The sequence below is a fragment of the Chlamydotis macqueenii genome, chromosome 4 (assembly GCF_036417535.1).
Source record: "Chlamydotis macqueenii isolate bChlMac1 chromosome 4, bChlMac1.mat, whole genome shotgun sequence".
Classification (NCBI taxonomy): domain Eukaryota; kingdom Metazoa; phylum Chordata; class Aves; order Otidiformes; family Otididae; genus Chlamydotis; species Chlamydotis macqueenii.
The window spans coordinates 37,660,541-37,682,323 of NC_141559.1; the positions used below are offsets into that span (position 1 = coordinate 37,660,541).

At 35.7% G+C, this 21,783-nt stretch overlaps 1 protein-coding gene across 2 annotated transcripts in view; it reads left to right on the forward strand.

Moving 5' to 3' along the window:
- Positions 1–20,011, forward strand: part of GUCY1A1 (guanylate cyclase 1 soluble subunit alpha 1) — a 38,832-nt gene extending 18,821 nt beyond the window's left edge. For both annotated transcript variants that reach the window (XM_086747104.1, XM_086747103.1), the window contains exons 2-9: positions 2,466–2,878; positions 5,828–5,889; positions 7,546–7,604; positions 8,675–9,384; positions 10,861–11,346; positions 11,868–12,011; positions 14,086–14,240; positions 16,555–20,011. In XM_086747104.1, coding sequence (XP_086603230.1) covers positions 2,630–2,878; positions 5,828–5,889; positions 7,546–7,604; positions 8,675–9,384; positions 10,861–11,346; positions 11,868–12,011; positions 14,086–14,240; positions 16,555–16,756 — 2,067 coding nt within the window. In that variant the 5' untranslated portion in view covers positions 2,466–2,629 and the 3' untranslated portion in view covers positions 16,757–20,011. The remainder of the gene's footprint in view (positions 1–2,465; positions 2,879–5,827; positions 5,890–7,545; positions 7,605–8,674; positions 9,385–10,860; positions 11,347–11,867; positions 12,012–14,085; positions 14,241–16,554) is intronic.
- Positions 20,012–21,783: the final 1,772 nt, after the last annotated feature.

The following is a 21,783-nucleotide window of genomic DNA, read 5'->3' on the forward strand; positions in this document are numbered from 1 at the left end:
ATATATGTTATCAAAGGACTGTCCCATTTGTTTCTGGGAAAACAAGAACTTCAGGATACTTAGAAAATAGTTCTGCAGGAAGCTTTCTTTAGGAACTGTGTCATCATTATTTGGAATTTAAAGATCTGTACATTAATGATACTGGTCTTGTACAACAGTATTATTACTAGAAACATAATGGATCTCCACTTTCTTGCAAATTAGTAATGATTTTGTCATAACTAGCAATTGGCAGGAGCCCACAGTCATGTCCCGAGCAAGGGCACAGATTCCAGTCCCCGCCAGCACAGGAAAAGGCTGAATGTGGGTATCCTGCAGCACAGAGGTTGGTGGGCTGCATTGCGCAAAGAAGTGACAGACACAGTAGCTACATGTCCAGTAGCTTTGTCAGCTCAAGGACCTTCACATCAGTGCCTGTTTTGCCCCTGAATAAGTCCTGGCCCATGACCATCTTCTGGGACCTCTCCTTTCCACTTGGCAGCTTCTGGAGACTTCAGGTTTTCCAGGTGTAAAATAACGGCATCACTTCCTTCACAGAGCTGATTCTACCTGCCTGGATATTTTTCCTACTACATCAAATGTAATTTAATTAGAATACAATATGCTAGCATGGAAGTCAAGTCTCAAATAATTCCAGATTATTGTCTTCTAAAAACAGAGAAATAGTATTACCAGCAGGAAAAAAAAAAAACAACAAAAAAAACTTATCAAAACCATTACTAATTGCTGAAGGTCATTGACTTCCTTTGTTTAAGGCCCAAATTCAGCAAAGCACGTGAGTATATATGTAAGATCCATCAAAGCCATAAATTCTTTTATCATTTGACAATGGTTCATCTATGTATTTATGTTACTATTTTTATTAACAGTTTATTTCATTACACAGATCAGTCTAACTGCAGAAAAAGTGTTTCTTTTCTGCTTTTCTTTTTTAGTAAAGTAATACAAGGTTCCATAATGGCTCCTGAATAAAAATATTTTTACATATATATATAAATATGCTAACATTATAAAGAAAAGTATTATGTATATTTATGTACTGAGGATGTAGTTCTTGCTTGAAATGTTTCACTACCTCATTTGCTACACAACAGTATTCATCAATAAAAAGAATAAAGCATTACTGATATCCATGCAGTAGAAACAAATGAGTTTCTGTGTAAAAATTGAAATCAGAAATACTGAATGTTATGTAAACATTCTTCAGCCTCTTGTTCTTAGCATTGTGTTTATTGATTCTCAAAATAATTAATAATTTTGATGGATGTGCCCTAGAAGCTTGCCTGACACCATCAGTATTATAGCATACTTTAAAAGGGCCTTTTGTGCCAAATATTTTTTGTCAGCAGCAGATCCAGCCAAAGCAGCTTCTGCCTGTTTCTCCTCTTCTCCGTGCCACTTGTGCTGGGTATGCAGCGCTCCTCCACTCTGCCATTCACTCCAGCTGTTTCAAAAGAAGCAGCTGATAACCTGTATCAGGGAATTAGTTATTTTTAACCCTGGTACAGTTGCTGTGTGACCCTAAAAGCCCTTTGGGTGTCTCCGGGGCAGAAATAAGCGGTGTGGTGCACACGCTGATTAAAGCCATAGTGCCTCTGAAAGGAATAGTTATTGTACGGTATCTCCAGAGAGACCAATGTAATACTTCAGCTGCTCCCAGAGTCACCAAAAGCTCTCAAGGATTTCCTTGTTGGAGTGTTATATTAGGATGGCAGGATCTCATTCAATGAGATACAGTCAATAGAAAACGAAGCCCTTAAGGGAAGAGCCTTTTTCAGATTAAGTCTAACTGAAATAAATGTAACATAACAGGGAACAATTATTAAAACTAAAAGTTCAGCCCATTTTATTTTTATATGTTGTTTGAAAGATACCTCCTTCAAAAGCATAAAAATCCCTTGGTGTTTCCAACCAGCTTCAGTTATGTGGTCTAATTCCCATTATGTTAGTTGTCACCTGTCAGAGGCTTTTACACGAGGCGCTAACCTTTGCTCTTGGATGGTTTGCTATTCCAGAAGCACAAGTACTAATTTTAGTGATATATTTCTCTATTTCAAAAAGGATATTTGAGTATCAAGTAAATTGAGATCTAAGTATCCATAACAAATCAGTTTCATTGTGCTGTATCAGGTAGTTTTTAATAGCTGCTTATGGAGAATTAAAAAGGTTTTCTCTACCCTTTCAAAACCTCATCCATCAATGTGACCAAATATATATCAGATAAAACAACTCCTCTGCCTTAATCATTACAGCCCCAATTCAGCCTAGAACTTAACCCTGCTTGCAACTTTAATTACTCGAAGCACTGAAGTCAGTGGGGATTACATGCTTAAACTGGCACAGGAGTTTAAGTGCTTTCCTGAGCAAGGTCCTAGGAAAGCCATTATTTTAATGCACATCATGGGAATTTAAAAGCAAAAAGAAATGTTTTTAATCTTTTTTTTTTCTTTCTTCTCGTTTTGTAGGGGCACACATTTGTTCCTCTGGTGATTCATAGCTACCAATAATCTTCCACAGTGGTTACCTTAATCTGCTGTTCTGGCATCTTCTGCTCTTGTTAGTAAACAGAAGACAGCTATCAAACACAAAGCCAAGTACTCTTAATCTCAAGAGAGAGACTTCGTACAGTATGTTCTGTACAAAACTGAAAGACTTGAAGATCACAGGGGAATGTCCCTTCTCCTTACTGACTCAAAGTCACATTACTGAGGAACATGACAAGGACTGCACAGAAAACAGCTCTAGAGCAGCTTTGCCCATTTGCAAAGAAGTCCATGAAAAAGATGCTCAAGGAAACCTTCCACAAAGGAAAACAAGCAGAAGTAGAGTGTACCTGCACACATTGACTGAAAGCATCTGCAAACTAATCTTTCCTGAGGTAAATAGATACTGCATAATAATAATACTTTAGTAATTAAAAAAGCATTTTATGCCAGCCTTTAGATGTAAGCCTTTAGAAAGCTGTTTTGACTTCAAAGTTTGTGTTCTTATGTAGCTCTGCATAGTTTAAATCTTCATTTCATCCTCTTCCATTCCTTCTGGATACCATTTTACAACAATCAGTTTTGTACACACCATCCCTTCCACTCTATTTCCCTATATTTTTGCCTTTATTTGCAGCCTTCCACTGATCATTTTAATTGTTCCTTTTAAATCCATGTATTTCTGTAGCAATTATTTTACATAGAGATACAATTGGAGAAACTCTGCCTTGTTACCTAATTACATAAATTATGTGGTCATCTCATCAATTCATCTAACTGAATCCATACTGCTAAGTACATTAGTCATTACCACACACACAAAAAATTAAAATAGCTGTTTTCATATGCTATGATGCTAACCTCCTGCCATTCTATTTTTAAAACCATTACTGTCTGTGTTTGCCACAAAGGTATTCTTATGTTTCTGCGCAGCCCAGCTGAAAACAGGTACAGTGCATGCACAGTGGTTTGCTTGAGTGGAAATGAATACCATGGTTTGTCTCTGTAAAAAGAACATGAAAAATGCAGCTCCATACCATTCAACGCTTGGGCTTGCCTCAAATTCTGTGGAAATTGTGAAGGAACTGACTGGTATACATTGGGACTACAAATGGCAAATGGCCAACTCTATATACTCATTACAATTCTGTTGGACATTCAGTATAACTTACTAAAAGTGCTGGAGTTTTGTTAAATCTATTTGCAGAGCTGTTTTTGCAACTCCTCATCTATTAGCCTTTTGCTAAAACTCTACATAGCCAATTTTTAATAGACCTCTTTTTACCTCTGCTGCACTTACACAGAAGTAATTCATCTCCTTAAACTGATCTTTAAACATATAAAGGAAAGGGCTTTTAACTCAAGAATGAACTGGCAAAGCACCTCTTCTATGGTGTCATGATTCCTGTATTGCTTTTCTAGTATCTAGTTGTTGTTGGGATTTTAAATGAAATAACTGGTATTTTTTCTCTTTAAAGAGTGGTATAAATGTATACGGCTGCCTATTATATAACCATGATAGGCTAGTTCATCAGCTGAGGCAAAAGCTTGGTAAAGTCAATGATATTATGACCATGTACCCCAGGAGCTACTGAAGTTCAAGGTTATTATCACTGTTATTCACAGCTATTCAAGTCATATTCATTGGACCTCTTTCAAAGTACAGTAGTCTGTTCTTGTGCTGATTTGGGGTCAAGACTTAAGCATCTTCCCAATCCAGCTCTCCATAGAAGGGTTTTGCTTGTTTAAAAACATATTTTTCATGGCTTAGATACTTTATAGTGCCTTACTTAACTATCAGCAACTAACATCATCTTCTTTCCAATTGGAAACTCCAAAACAGGGGGCCGCATCATGACCCCGACTGATTCATGAACTCCTCATGAAAACAGTGAGTTGTGCATGGAAGTCCAGGACATAGTGCATCCAGAATAACTTTTGATTAAATGTGAGATATAATGCAGTGTGTGTGATTGTTTTATTTGCTTCTTTGGGTGTTTACAGAAATATAAACAACATTGTTTGGAGATAAGTAATGAATTGGATGGTGTTCCGCTTATTGTACCAGTTTATATACAAATGTAATTTACATTGTGTTCATATACATGGTAGAACAGTTATTCAATTTAGATTTTTTTCTTGGAAAAAGTCTCCAGAATATATTGCCTTTCTTTCACATTATACTTTCTTCAGCTGTGCAAACATTCCTTTTGAAAATACAAAAAGTAAAAGATGTAGTAGAAAATGCTAGTTTCTTCAGGGAGTGAGAACCAAAGAAAGCCAGACCACAGCAAGCCTCACAGCCAAATTCTGTCATGGCAGGATAGTACTCTTCTATGACTCTGTCTTTACGGGAAGTTTGAGTTTCAAATGATCAGAGACTACATACATAGATTTAGTGGCCCCAACAATTTGAAATATGCATGTTTGGAAAGTGTTGTATGTGTTCCAATTAGGAACTACAGAAAGGATATGGAACCATAGGATTGAGGTAAATTAAGGTAAATCTTAATTATATTCTAAAAGGTCTTTTATTATGGAATCCTTTTACAAAGGTTATCTACTGTGACTAGAATTTCATCTGGGGAATATTTGAGTTTGCAGCATACATAGCCAAAATTATTCTTTTTCTACAAATATAAAATAAATTGTTCTAGCATTATCTTGAAATGCTATAGTCTTGAAAACAGAAAAGGAGGTAATCTGAAGCACAGAATGCTATATTGATCTTTTATAGCTGCATTTGAAACTCTGTTACATTTTGCAATTTTAATCTTGACACTTCTGAAAAGTACGCTGAAAAAAAATTTATTTCCTAGTATTCCAAGAAAAGTTACTAGGTAGGGCAGAAGAGCCACTTTTAGTGTTTTGCTCTGGGCATAATGCAGAATATAACTGCCTTTTTTTTTTGTTAGGAGAATATGTTTTAAACTGAAAAGATTCTTTCCGACATTTTGCATCCATGGTAGGGTGTTTTTTTTTTCTGGGAGGGGATGTGTAATAATAGAAAGTTGGATTAGTTATACTTATTTGTTAGCAGCATTGCCTTTATTGTCACCTGACAACTTGGAGGTGAAGCACATCACTATATTTAAAATGCATAACCACTGATGCACATGAGCTAAGGGGCTTAATTATAGTCATACTGGAGCTGAAGACATCAACATAAACTAAACCCCAAACACAGAAATGACATGCTGTTTCTAACAACTATACCGTCTTGAAAAAAAGATGTTAATCCCAAGGACAGTGAAGTAATTCTTCTCTGTATAAAAATGTTATTCTTATGATTAAATTTCAGCAATGACATTTTAATCAACATACCTTTTTTTTTCCTTCCTTAGTTTGAAACGCTAAATCTTGCACTTCAGAGGACACTTGCAAAACACAAAATAAAAGAAACCAGGTATGTATGTGTAGTGAGTTTGCAACCAACTTCACCGCAAAAATGTTTTGCAGACAGTTCATAAGGACTAGGGTGGTGACTGGGAATCAGGACTTCTGGAATCTATTTTCAACTATCTTGTCAAATTGGTGTGTAACATTTCATGTAATGTAAGTTAATTATGATTTAGTTTATTTTAAAATATTTACAAATCATTCACAAAGTAGACTTAAGGAGCAAATTTAGCCATTTGTGTAGGGAAACAGGCAAGGGCTTTGCTTAAAATAAGCAAGTGTTTTGGAGGAACTCAGAGACTACTCAGGCACAGACGGAAAGGTAGATATGGGTGTATATAGATCTAGCCCAGTGTTTCTAAGAACCCAGCAAGATAATTTTAAATGCAAACGATCAGTATTATCCAAAAAAAAAAAAGGCTTCTGATACAGTGAACAATCATATGCTACAGATAATGACATACATGTTTTCACTGAGCTCACTTGGCTTCTGGTTTCTCTTTCTAAGGAACTCAGCTTGATTTTCAGCACTCCTTAGTACTAATCCAATATTAATCATTTGAGTCTTGTAGAGATTGAGAATTTCTTAGCGTCTCATTATACCTTGAGGATTCAGTTTATGGAATGCATCTGAAAAGATAAGCTCCTCAGTTTAAATCTTCTTTCAAAAGTGGAGAAAAATAATGAAGTTAGAAACCATGCTGTTGCTCACCATTATAAGAATAGATAATTGCAATGGATGTTTAAATTATACTTGATATTTTCAAAGCACTCCACATCCGTTGACTGAACAAAAGATAGATGGTCAGATGTGCGTGGTAATTGCTGACTGGCTTATTGATATGAATATTTTGCCTGTCTTTAATTATGAGTTGCTTCCTGGAGTATTAGTTTGAAACAAAAAATTATTATGCCATTCTGAATGATGTCGTAATGCAAATGTAAACCAGATCTAAATGTCTGTATTGCTTTTGCATATAAATATATCTAAGATGTTTCAAGTGAAGAAATTCAGAACACATGTATCAAAAGCTTATTGCTTATACAGAGGTTATCTAAGCTACATGTCCTTCTCATCATTTTGGGTCTGACATTCAGGTTGATGTTTATTGACCTCAGAGAGCTCAGTGGCCTGCAATTTTGTGTCATAGAACCTGGATTACTACCAATGAACAAGTAATTTTGAAGTTCATAGTTGTTATTGGTATTTACTTTCAAAACAGAAATACCTTCTCACCTCTTTTGAATTTAATGCAATGTAATTCCAATAAACACTCGAATATAAATTCCAATTATATTATCCAATATGTTATGAAATACAGTTACAGCTTCAAGCAAAAAAAAACCACAAGCCAGGCCAAAACTGCAGGACTGGCCTGCAACCTAAGAGTTTTTAATCAATGACAGTCACAGTCTACGGCATTTGGCTTCAATCCATAATCTGAGCTCAGACCACTAAAACTTTAATTTATCACAAATGCACAGGATAATCTAAGATCCTACCAAGATCCCATTTTGAGTTAATGAAAAACTGCCTATTTGATCAGCAAAACTTGGTCTGTACACATTAAAGACAGGGTTGGTAACTTCTGTTTCTTACTATTTTTACCATGTTTATTTTGATTTTTCAGGGGTTTTATTTATATTTTTCTCATCTTTGCAGAAAACCTGGTGATAGAGAAGATTTTGAAAAAATAATCAGTGATCATGCTAATGCAGCAGGTAATGTAAAAGCATGTTTAATAATATATATAAAATATATAGATTATGTTTGTTATATATATAAAATAACATATGTATCTATAAATTAGTCTTGTTACTAAGAAATAATTGCCTCCATGTAAGGGCTGCAGTGATGCTGACAACACAAAGGCTAAACTGTGATCTCTACAACTAACAGTTCAGAGTGTCAAAATTTGAGCTAAAGAGATGAGTTTCTTAAGTCTGAGCTGTCATAGAATCATCCGCCCCTAAGATCCAGTTGTAACGTACATTCAGTAGTAAATTACAGTTTTATACTCATGAAAAGCTGCTTGATCCTTTTCATCTTCTGAAGGACTGTAGTCTGTTGGAAGAGAACTGGTGTAATTTGCAATAGGGAACTCTCTGGCTACATCTGTAATAGTAAATGAACATTTCCAGGAACTGGAAGATGGTCTGCTGTACACTTAAACTGTTAAGCAGGTCCTGGCACACAGTTGGCCTGTGACAGATAACACTTTTCCAAATGATTCCCAGTTACAGTTGGGGAGCTGGAACATTTCCAACAGAGAGTCTGCATGCAGCTATCCTGTTAAAACAAATTTACTAGCAAAGATATGAGCTGTTCTGCGCCAATTGGCCTCAGTGCCCCAGATTATTCCTAGGGCCATTTAATTTATTGGATCAGGCGTAGTACTTTTATCTGCATGTGTGCACAGATCCTATTTTATTCTTACTTTGTATTCTTATTTTAAGTTTGTAAATTTTTCTTTTTTTTTTTTAACATCAAGCTGAGGGAATTGAGTTAAATACTGTGCCAAAACATGCATTCATTCTGTCTACATCTCTGCAAAGGACACTGAGTTTTGGACCTTTCCAAACTACAACCTATTGTCTCCCTGTTTTCCAGGCAGCATCAGTATGTCATTGGTTACAGCAGGAGTTCTAAATGAGAGGCCCCTCAGGTGTCAGTGCTGGATCAGGGAAGGATATTGCTAATTTGATTTGGTCTAGGATGAAAAAAAAACTGGAGGTTAGCCTGAGATTCAGCCTGATGAGTGCTGTTCTGACTAAAATGTGGTTCCATGCAGGTGTTCCCGTGGAGTCCCTACGGGAATCTCTTGGTGAAGAGCTATTCAAAATATGCTATGAAGAGGATGAACACATATTAGGGGTTATTGGAGGAACCCTTAAGGACTTCTTGAACAGTTTCACTACTCTGCTGAAGCAGAGTGGCCACAGCCAAGAAGCAGGAAAAAAGGACAGACTTGAAGATGCCTCCATATTATGCCTGGAGAAAGATCAGGACTTCTTAAATGTGTATTATTTCTTTCCTAAGAAAATCACGAGTCTTATTCTATCTGGTATTATTAAAGCAGCAGCTCAGATTTTATATGAAACTGAGGTGGAAGTGATGCTCATGCCTCCTTGTTTCCATAATGACTGCACTGAGTTTGCTAATCAGCCTTATTTGCTGTACTCTATACAGGTCAAAAGTGCAAAACCTTCCTTATCTCCATGTAAACCACAGTCTTCACTTGTGATTCCTGCCTCTGTGTTCTGTAAGACTTTCCCATTTCATTTTATGTTTGACAAGGATATGTCAGTTCTTCAGATTGGAAATGGGATAAGAAGACTTTTGACCAGGAGAGAATTTCAAGCTAAGCCAAATTTTGAAGAGTATTTTGAAATTCTTACCCCCAAAGTAAGCTGCACTTTCAGTGGAATAATGACAATGCTAAATATGCAGTTTACTGTACGAGTTAGAAGATGGGATAATACTGATATGAAATCATCCATGGTAAGACACTTTTTATAACCATTACTTCTGTGAGGAATTTATTTTCTTCAGATAGAGTTAAAATAGCCATGAAACATGGTGCACTTTGCATTGTCTACCTCTCAAGGTCTAATACAACTGAATAATAATGATTTCTTGAGGACACTCTAATGTAATTCAGATTCTGAAGCCTAACTGTTAACTTGATTTTATTTTTAAAAGAAAAAAAAGAAAAAATATTGAAATAAAATCATTAAACTGAGATAAAGGCAATGACATGCCGCTGCTGAGAATAAGGGCATCTCCAACACAAAGACAGTGGCAGGGAAAGCTTTACTAAAGTGTCCCTCAATCATCTGGAGACAACAGTTCTAGAATTTTGGGAAAGAAGTAGGAATTTCCTGTCCTCATTCAGCCTTTGGTATCTTTGGTATTTTGGTATCTTTGATATTCTGATGTCTTAATGAGATGCAATCACCAAAGGTCACACTTAGTTTCAGCTGATGGGATTATTTACTGTCTTTGCTGAAGCTGGGTCTGTGGCAAATGACCTGTGACAGTAAAAAACAGAATGTTCAACAACTGCTTTTATTCATCATTGGCCCCAGCTGAATTCCAGCTTACATACACCTAAGGCACTACAGGATGAATTACCAGCTCAGACTCAACACTCCAAGAACTTAAATGAAGAAAGGTAATAAAGGTTTCACCCAGGTATTAATGAAGTGGGAAAAAATGTAGCACTGATTAGCTACTTTGTCTCAGATCTGTCTCTGCACTAAAGAACAGATGAATTATTACACGGGGTAGTAGACTCTGCTTTGCTTTTGCATGTACTTACATATGCAAATATCTATTAGCAAGTAACAGATTTTCTTCAGAAAATGGTCTTTCAAAGCCATGTTAAGCAGAGCTCTGCAGCACCTTGCCCATTACACAATTTAATACAGAAGGGGCATATAAACACACAAAATATTTTGCTTTTTTAGATCATTAAAATAGAATATTTATGCCTTTAATTTTAAATTGCAATAAGTATTGAAGATCCTGTGATAAAACTGAAGATGATTTTCTCACTTTACCTTACAAAGAAAGAGATGCATGAACCAAACACTAATTGTTAGCCACTATAGTCAGTTAACAGCCACTGTAGTCAGTAGCATTTTATCAATAGATGAAAATGCACAAAATTCTTCTTTTTGTTTTTCTTTTCTTCCTAGGCTAAAACTGATACTGATACCCAAACATAATTAGGTGTTTATCCTTAAGTTGTGGTCTAAGTTTTGCACCAGAAGGCTCAAGCAAAATAAACTTATTTGATGGCTCTGTGATTGAGGACCCCATGTTTTCTCTTTAGCAACTAAATGAAATTGTAAGGACTATGGAGCAGGCTCATTTTCCTACATTTCAGCAAAATGTATTTCCTCTATATCTTCTTGCTTCTAAATCATTGCCATGCATCTTTTGCATGAATTCTTGTTTCTTTAACTGTTTCAGGTAATGGATCTTAAAGGCCAAATGATCTACATTTTTGAATCCAGTGCCATCCTATTCTTGGGATCTCCTTGTGTGGATAGACTAGAAGATTTTACAGGACGTGGACTGTACCTCTCAGATATTCCAATTCACAATGCACTGAGAGATGTTGTTCTGATAGGAGAGCAGGCCAGAGCTCAGGATGGACTGAAGAAGAGGTTAGGAAAGCTAAAAGCAACCCTTGAGCAGGCCCATCAAGCACTTGAAGAAGAAAAGAAGAAGACTGTAGATCTTCTGTTTTCAATTTTTCCTGGAGAGGTTGCTCAGCAGCTGTGGCAGGGCCAAGTTGTGCAAGCCAAGAAATTTAATAATGTCACAATGCTTTTCTCTGACATTGTTGGATTCACTGCCATCTGTTCCCAGTGCTCGCCTATGCAGGTTATCACCATGCTTAATGAGCTTTATACTCGCTTTGATTACCAATGTGGAGAGCTAGATGTCTACAAGGTACACAATTTACTGCATTTCTTTGGAGTTCTGGGGTAGGAAAGGAAATTAAGACTAAATGGGACAGAGGATATCAGAAGTCCAAAAATTATTTTTCCCTAAACCTTCATTATAAGAAAGCCATATTAAGATAAATCACAAAACAAATGAAAAAACAGCAGAATCAGCCGTTCATGCAACCAAGAGAGAAATCCATCAAAACCTAAGAGTTAATTTTAAAAATTAGTTTTAATGATACTGATGTGAGTCTGGAGTAAATAGGTGTTTAATGTAGCTATGGATGCCTGACAGCAGATGAGCAAGGAAAAGTATTTTAGCATCATGCCCAGCAATAAATACAAGTTGTGCAATTTTTCCTTTTGAATGGTACTGCAGAATTTGCCCAGGACTTAAATAATTTAGCAAGACAAATAAGACTCAGTTAATATGTACAATAATAGGTACAATTCTAACTGAAGCCACGGACTATTCTTTTATATGTCAAACAGTGTAACACTAAGGAACAAATATGCCTGTTTTAGGTTGAGACTATTGGAGATGCCTACTGTGTCGCTGGAGGTTTACACAAAGAAAGTGAAACACATGCTGTTCAAATAGCATTGATGGCCCTGAAGATGATGGAGCTGTCAGATGAGGTGGTATCTCCTCATGGAGAGCCGATCAAGGTCATATATTTTATTGTATTTTATATGGTTAAAGTGGTCATTTTTGTTTGTTTAGTTGCTTTTGGGGTTTTTGTCTCAAGGAAATTTCACATCATTGCATTAAGCCAGACAAGTTGGGGAATCAGGTGTGTATTGCTGGAGAGGCTGACCTTTTTACTTCTATGAATGAGAGTTTTGTGGAGCGGTAAAGATGAAACAGAGATATGAAAACCAACCCAAAAGACTTAAATGCAGTGAAATCAATAAGTGCACACTGACATACTGCAGATGTTGTCTCAGTAGCAATAAATTTGTCAGTGGCATGTCTTCTAATGAGGAGACTAATCCTTTCTCAAAATTAGACCGAATGAGAATACCTAAGTCTTTTGAGGCAACAGGTATACACACATGAATCGTCAAAGACATATTCTGATTGTAGTAATCCAAAGCATTCTATTGCTGGTTTTTTTTTACAGTCCGATATGGAGCCACTACCATAAGATAACGGTGTTAATGCTGCCAAAGCAACTGTTAGATTCAGTGGTAGTTACATTTATTTTCCTTTCAGTGAGGACTTAACGCATGGATTGAACCTTTCATGTAGGTTTACTTCTCACTGAGAAAAAAAAGAGAAAGGCCTGAGTACATGGCAAATGATGTGGATCTTCTACTAAGTTCAAATGTCCTGGAATGGGGTCCTATTATTTTTAATACAGGTGTCTCAGTTCATTATGTCTTTCATTTTCTCATTTTTAACATTTATCTGTTAATTTATTCCTTTGGAAAACTTCAGGCTTCTTTGATTTTAGATTAAGGAATATTCGTATTCCAAGACAAAGAAAATGGTTATTAAGAGGATTACATGCTCCACATTTATCACAGAGAAGACAGTATAATATTATAAATAAATGTCATTCTTTCTGCATTTCAAAATATCAAATAAAATTACACCAAAAAAAATCTGGAAACATCTTGACAATATTATAACATGTTTATAATTTCCAGTAAATGCTACCACTATCATTTTGAATAAGGAATGCTATTACATTTTAAAAATTAATTTTAAAATAGGGAGAAAAAAATGTATAAGTACTTACTAGAAGCTTTGTAGAAGAAAAATGAATATTTCTATTTTTAATGAAAGCATGCATCTATTTTAATGAAATGCTTCATGAAAGCATTGGCTGTTTTGCAAAGCAACAAGAATGTCACACGGTCTACTGTTATTTTACATATGAATTGTCAAAGAAAAAGGCGTGACTGCAAACTGCTAAATTTAAATCAGATTTGTATATCGATGTATATATTTCAGCCATCTTTGCTGTGTGAGTGGGTTTTGCTTTTGTTCCTGGCTTTTGGGCTTGTGATTTCTTCATAATGATATGTTATTCTCTTCATGTGTAAAGAGTAGCACACATAGTAGATACGTAAGCTTCCCAACATCATGCCATTATTGTTTCAGAGTGCTATTCTGAAGAAAATGTGAAATGTACATAAGAAAAATAACACATCTAAAAAAAAAAAAATACCCAAGGAACATAGAAAGCAGCACCAGCTAAGCAAAACTCAAAAATCTGAGTTACAAAGAAGAGGTATCAAAATGTTTCAGCTGCTGTACAATATGATTAATTCTCAAAATTCTGTACTCTGGGGTTAGCATTTACTTTATGTGCAACGTTGTCAATGGAGTTCAGCTGGAACTACAGCATGTACATATTGTCTTTGCTGTTCCCTAAGACTTGCCTTCTGACCTTAACAGCAAAGCAAGTACTATTCATTAAGTGTCACCAGTCTAAAAACATTGTGTCATGTAATTTCTCCCAGGAAAGTATCCAAGTGTCACAGTAACTCCTGCTAATGTTTGTAGATCAATTTACTGCCACTGAGACCAGTGTTACCACAGTCATAGGAGATGAAGTAAATGCAAAGCAAAGTAAGCTTCAGCTAGATTCCTCTTCACAAGCAGCCATGACCAGACTCAATTTATGTTAGTAGCTCATTATTTATTTATTTTTTAATAGAGAAAGAATTTATAAAACTGACTTTAACCATTTTCTTTTACCTAATAATGCTGTTTTCTGTCTTTTATTTAAAGATGCGTATTGGCCTCCATTCTGGATCTGTCTTTGCTGGAGTTGTTGGGGTAAAAATGCCTCGTTATTGCCTTTTTGGGAATAATGTAACTCTTGCCAATAAGTTTGAATCTTGCAGTATACCTAGAAAGATAAATGTCAGCCCTACAACTTACAGGTACAGTGCTTCATATCTGTAAAATGTCCACCTGAAGTAATTACTGTAAAAGTTCATGATCTTCCTGTTCTTATTTTTTTTTTCCTCTGAAGTACTGGTGTTTATTTTCCTCTTTCTCTTTTTATCTGACTGCTCATGAATGCACCATGGTTATTTTTAGTCAGAAGGCAACCAGCAGCAGCAAGAAAAAGTGTAGAAACAGAACAGTTGATAGTTATTTTTCAGAAGTTACATTTAAAATAAATAGACTGTCTCGGCCAATTTTGTTTCTTACCCCACAGCTTGTATACCTCTTCTTTTTTTTTCTTTTTCCTTCTCTCATATAGTTAGCTCCTCTTTGAGCTATGTGGCTTTCAGTGTGAACTGGATGCCAAAGTGGCTGCAGGTGCCCTTGAAAATAACAGCCTAACTGAAGAATTGTTAAACGTCACCCTGCACATTGTCATTCCCTTTTGATTAGGGAAAAATGAATGAATAGGTTGCAATGAATCAACCACACCAGTGTTTAGTTTATACAGGTCTTGATTCTGACTCAGTTTAAACTTTTTAGTCTGGAACTTAGGCTGTACTGTTTATCTGCTCAGATCAGACATTTTTAGTAAAGTGTACTATATGATTCTGCAGACAGCTAGCAGGCTCTCCCATGGGAAATATGGCATCTTTACTTTGTCCTCCCAACCTCATACTCTCTTTGTATTACCTGTTTAATCGTACTTAAAAATCACCTTGCAACATGTTCATGGCCAAGTAATAATGTCTTATAGGTGCCAGGCAAAATAATAGGCAACGGCTTTGAATTCAATGGTAACAACAGTCTACATCTGAACTCCAGGAACACGTCTGAATTTTATGCTGCTAAACTGACAGATACTATTGTTACTTACAGAGTGGCCAAACGTTTTATAAGAAGAATATAAGAATTTATAAGAATTCATTTATAAGAATGAACTGTAGAGAGTGAATCTATGAGTAGAAAATGATACTGCTGGCTGTGTAAAATAACTAGAAATATGGATATATATATATATTTTTTTCATTTTAAGGAAGCTCTGCTACCCTCACTGTAGCCTGGATAGTGAGTTGTTCCTACTCAGCTTGTACCCACTGCCACATATCTGATAATGCCCCGTGGCAAGGTTCTGTGGCCAATGTCAGACAGAGAATTTGGCACAGGATCCTGACATCCCCTGCAGCATGTGCTATGTGACTTACAGGGTGCCAAGCTTTAGATTGTCTCATATAGGTGATTTAGATAAAAGCAGAGCAGGTATTAGGGCACACAGTAAGTAAACTCGTCGATCATGCATTCTAAACAAATACAGAGATAGTATTAACATCCCCGGTGCTTATGCACATCAGAAGAACAGTGCTGGCCAACAGTGATTTTTTTATCCATATCCATATTTGTATGGAAAATAATTTTGAACAATACAGTCTTTTCTTAAAACCATTAGACACTTCTTCCATACAAGACTTGCCTATAACTTGTGGCATAAGATTTCTGCATGGCTGTATATTCATCTCAAGAGAATATGTGAAACTAGTATACTGTTGAAAAAAAAAAAGATAATTAATTTTCTGAGCACCTAGAAAAAAGGCAATTTGGTTAAAGGATAAACTAATGTTGTTATTATTGTTGTGGTATGTTTGTTTTTTTTTCCCCTGAGGGAATAATGTATTCACCTCTTTTTTCTTTACTGTTCTTTTCTTTTTGATTCATATACCAATTCTAAACACATATTAATAACATTACGGCACTTTGCACAACTCCTGTATATTGCAATGATTGCTTGGAAGCTTAGATACCAGTTGTCAGTATTTATCCCTACAGATTAGCAATCTGTGTTTCAGATTTGGAAGACCACTGGGTTTAGTGGACCCATGTGTGAAAAAGCAAAATTATTAGAATTGGTAAAAGGATCTGAATAATTTAGTTAATAAGCTTTTCAATATTTAATTAGTTGAAACATTAATTACGGTACCAGTTTCATGTGCAAATCTGAGCTAGCTTTCAGTACTAAATCATTTTTGAAAATATTTACAACAAACATACCACCTTCATGCAAAACATTGACAAGACAAAAAAAGAGACAATACTCCTGTTTGCACTGGTGCACATGTTTATAGGTTATCAAGGTTACGAAATAAACATTATTTTTAAAACATTTTCCATAAATAACATATAAATATCAAATTAGATTCTGCTCTGCTACATTCTGCCCTGTGGTACATGAAGAATTATTGAATGTCTGCACTTGTAGTAACAATTAGCAACTGATACATTTTTAATCAAAAGGATTCATTTTTGTTCTAGGTTGTTAAAGGAATATCCAGGTTTTGTGTTCACACCTCGCTCAAGAGAAGAACTTCCACCAAATTTTCCCAGTGATATCCCTGGAATTTGCTATTTTCTGGATGCTTATATTCAAGGAACAAACTCACAGACTTGGTTTCAAAAGAGAGATTTGGGAGATGGCAATGCCAATTTTTTGGGTGAGGAAACAGGAATAGACTAAATTGTACATTCACAAGTGTATAGAATAAATTTATAAATGTTTTGATTTTTTTTGTATAAATTGAAAATTTTTAAAAATGTATGAAACATGAAAGCACTTTAGATTGTTAACACCTGAAAGCCAGTATTAAAATTTCAGGAAGTATGTCACTGACTACTTTTTATTCTTCCTTTGCATAAGGAACATAGTCACTAAAATCACATTGCAACTTCACTGTTAAAAATGCTACTAAAGACTACATTTTCCCTGTGGCAATTTGTAAGTGCTACGTAACTCTCTCAGTTCTCTCTGTGCTGAGAAATCTAGATGTATTGTACATTCGGTGTGTCAGGAAATGTAATGTGCAAGTGATGCAGCCACATGTGGTGTTGTGAGCTGGTGCTTACCAATGACTATTAAAAATATATTTTCTTAGTGATTCCATAAGAAAATATCCATTAAAGTATTGTCACTGCTATCAGATACTCCTTCCAGTGCATCATTTAGGCCTCATCCTTGAAGCTGGTGACCATCTTGTAACACTGACTGAAGTCAATGTGTTGAGGGTGCTCAACATCTTCTGGATGAGGCTGCTAATTGTAGCTAATGCACATAAACATAGCAGAGTTTGCTGCTTACTGTTTCATGAACCTTATTTTGTGTATAAAATGAATATAGATTAAAACACTGTATAATCACAGACTAAACCCTCTGTAATCATAAAAAAATATTTTAGTTCTTGGAGTTTTTAAAATACTTTACAAAAATAATAATATCCACTTGCTATTATGTATTAGAGCAATAAATGTTTTCTTTTTATTGTCATTTAAATTTGAAATGTTTTAAAAGAAGTGTAATAAAACTTGCTTTGGAGTGTTTGCTTAGAGAGGAAATTCCAGTCAGGCTGTATAAAATGGAACAGCAGCACACCAGTTTAAAGCTGTGATCCCTGTTCAAGAACAGCAATGTGGGTACGATAACGTTATTGAAATGCCTATGGCGTACTTGCTTTAAAGTTGCCAGAGGAATCTACAGATGAAAAGAAGTGCTTTAAAACATATGATCACATATACAAAGTATTACTATTACTACAGTACAAGGTCCTTTATTGTGGATGATGAAACATGAGTGAAGAACTCTCAAGGGTGTGCCTCCGGAATTGGCAGAATACTTAGTTACAAGTCCTGAGTTTAGGATTCTGCCTCTCTAACTAGCAGATCCATCTGCACAGAAATTTCTCTGTGCTGCACAGTTTGATCCCAACTGCAGGCTGCAGAATTGCACTGCTTACACACATACAAATATATCCAGTAGTATCAACTGCTATTAGTTGTTATTCTAACCTCTTAAATTCTTGGGTTTTGGCATATCAAGCCATAAAAGTCCTTCTTCAAGCTATTTGCCACTGAATCAGATTTTACTCACCGAGTATTTCCAGGGAGCAATTACATTAGACTAGGGTCCATTCTGTTCATTTTCTGAACTTGACTTGTTCATTTTCTGAACTTGATATACTGTTTTATCCTACTATTTTGCAGTAGAAACTCATACAGAACATATACCATCAGAGCTCTGAGAAAAATCCCTACAAGGGACTAGCACTAAGAACATTTTAAAAATACATTATAATGCAGATTTCCTGTAAGCAGCATTTGAACAAAATTTGAAACATTTAATCCTGCTGTTGCTTGAGGTCTCCTATATCCATCCAAGATGTGTAGAAATAATTCTGTGACACAAAAATGGAACCTGAAAGTTTCTCCATGTATCATATATATACACAGCTCTCTCCTGCTCGTGCCATGTATATACATGCACATATAGACGCATATGTATTTGTAATATTTTTAACAGCAGTATGTGAAGGAAACAAGAACTCTGCAAATCTTGGTGATTGATCTTTGCAATATTATTTTGGTTGGAAAATTCTGTTCTATTGACATAAATACCCAGAGGCTAGTAGCAGTCCCATGAGGGTGCTCCTAGATTTAAGAATGTGGGAGTATTCGAGTACTGACTCTTCAGGAGGCTCATTATATTAAGCCAGTAATGATGGAATACAGTAGGAATCTATCCATCCCTGTCATCTGTTGAATGTTTAAAAACAAATAGGCTTTTAAATAAAGATAATTTCTTTCTCCATATCTACCGAATGGGAGGGACTCTTATGAGTTAGTTTCATTTTATCCCTAGGAAAGAACTATTGCTGGACTGGATACAGGCCATTCTCAAAGCCAGATTTCGTAGAAATCTGCCATTCCATACGATGTTCATCATGGCAGTTCCTGACACCTTCCTAAGTGTATCTCTGGAAAATAAAATGTCGCCTAGGCCAAAGTTCTTATTACAGATCAAATGAATCTTCCAACATTACTTTTTATAACTCTTTCTTTTTAATACACCCTAGGCTACATTACCAGCTAGGATAGAATTGCTGTAGAATTTCTTTTTATTTCACTAACTTTTTTTCTGAAAACATTCCCATGTCTCTTTCAGCCTTAGTTCAGAGAAGAATCCTGGAAAGGCACTTAAATGTACATATGAAGCAATATGCTTGAATCTCAGTGAAGTAAATAGGATTTAGGCATGTATTTAAGACAATAATTCAATAAAGTGCTTTAAAATGTACTTGTTTTCAGACCTGTTCTGAAAAAAAAAACAGAAGCCTATGTTTAGCTTTAAGCATATCTTAAGAATTTAGGTTTCACTGAAGCTGTTCCTCTGTTCAAGTTTTTTGCTGAATTAATATATATTTAGTAAGGGACAATTATTTTTAAGTAATTCTTTCACATAGATCTTAAATAGTCCTTTCACTTTTAAACTAATCTTTTCGTTTAAATTAAAGCAAGTGGAAAAAAGGAATCAGAAAGCCAATTTGCAAATTGTTGAGATAAACAAAAGGAGGCAATTAAAATACTGGGAGACTTTGCAAGGAAATAAAACTGTTGTTTATAAGTTGATGTCTTGTACAGTATTATGTTGTATGATATTGTGAAAGTCTTCAGAGACTATGCAATGCTATTTATATAAATATACAAGTATCTTAGTGTTATGTCTACTATTTATATAAATATATAAGTATCTTAGTGTTATGTCCAGAAACAGTTTTGTTATGATGTGAATTTTTATTTTCTTAGTTCATGAAGGCTCTGTGGGGCAGATTTCTGTTCATGTTTACACTGTGTAGTGGAAGATACACTTTTAGTGCACTGCTGTTTCTTTGCCAAAGAGGTGTAAATGGCCCTTGAAATAAATAAAAATTAACCTTAACAGTGATATAGCTAAAGTAAAAGCTACAGCAAAAGAATTCAACTAATTTTATTTCATTCAGGCAAGACCTAATAAGATTTTAGAGAGATGTTGGGAAAAAAAATCTCTTTGCTGGTGTCAGAGGAAGTGCAATTAGTGTGGAACTGATCTTTTCTTTCTCTCTGAACTACTGTGCAAAACCAAAGCAAACGAACTCTCAGAAAGTGACAAAACAGTGAAGCACACATATAATCGAGCCCTAGGATAGATCTACTTTTTCCTGTGAAATCTTACAAAGGAGGAATTCAAACGTTCCCCAAACCCAGTTTATTTCTCCCATCACTTTCTTTTGCATTCTCTGCAGAAAAAAAAAACTGCAACAGATAGTACAGAAGGCAAAATCAGTATTTCCAGCTGAAAGCCATTAGAATTAAGGGGAATTTATCTCAAAATTTGGCAAGGAGACCCTTTTTCAAACTCCACCCATCCTATATCCTAGCAGGCCACTCTAGCTGCTAGCATTTTTTATGCCTGCTTATTGTTCTGCCAAAGCAGTGGAAGGGGAGTTTTTGTTTCCTGCAAGAGCAATAATTTCTGTGGCTATTTGCCATATAGCATTCAAAGGACTGTGTTGCTTTCAAAGCTCTGCTCCAGTTTATCTGAAGTCAGACTGGCAAGAACCAAATTTAACTTTGAGGCTGTTTCTGAAATGAAAGCTAGGATTTTCTTTTCTACCTCTAAAGACTGCAAGATGTGTGCTACAACAGGCTTCAGAGACCTCTAAAACCATCTCTGATGGTATGACTGCTGACAACTGCATAGGAAGGAAATAATCAGATAAAAGTTGCATTTTATTTTATTTTTTAAGTTTCCCAATCCCATTTGCATGAGTTTACTGGCAGTCCTTTTCTGCAGAGCAAAAGGAGAGAGAAAAACTCACTGTCTTACATTAGTCGGTTTGCTCTGACACTGAAGCACAAATTAAAGATGGAAGATAATCAATGGTTCTGGAACCTCTGCTACATCCAGATGCAACACTTTAAAGATATGTACTCTCCTGAGCACAAGCAGTAGGATCTGAATGTTAAATATGCAGTTAGGCTGGAACATGAAGCTGGAGAGCCAGTCAAAGAAAGAATAAACTGTGAAAGAATCTAAAACAAAGTATGTTACAAAGTGTGTCTCATCTGCTTAGGCAGATTTTTGATGCTGATGGTAAAGTCAAGTTGAGCAAGTGGTTTCCTAATAAAAATGGAAGTGAGTACAATGCTTTGCAGCCCCATTAGAAGGCCTCCTTTGAAGATCTGTGCTGAAGTTGTTCCCCATCTTCTGAGCAATACAAAGTTATAAATTCTTGTGTCACTACACCAAGAAATGCCATGTTTAATATCCTGCACACACAGCACGTAATGGGAAATAACCTAGAGGAATACATGTAGTAACATCCCAAGGATGTAAAAAGGGGCAGATAAAGTTGTAGACACACTTCCACTCTTCTGATTTTTTCAGCCCAAACAAAATCTGACGAAGAAATACCAAGGACAATAACATTCTCAGGAGTTTTGGACTATAAGCCTGTGAAAACCAACAGGAGTCTTTCCACTGATTGCAGAAGGCATTAGGGAAGATCAAGACATTTACTCTGCGTTGCTAAGATTACATTCCTCTTACAGGAGGATGCAACAGAGCCCAAGGAGTTTCTCAGGTCTACACAGGTTATTGCATTACAGAACAGCATTGACGTATTGAGGGCTATTTCAGTCATAGCTTGTCAATACCGATACTGGAAAAAGAATATA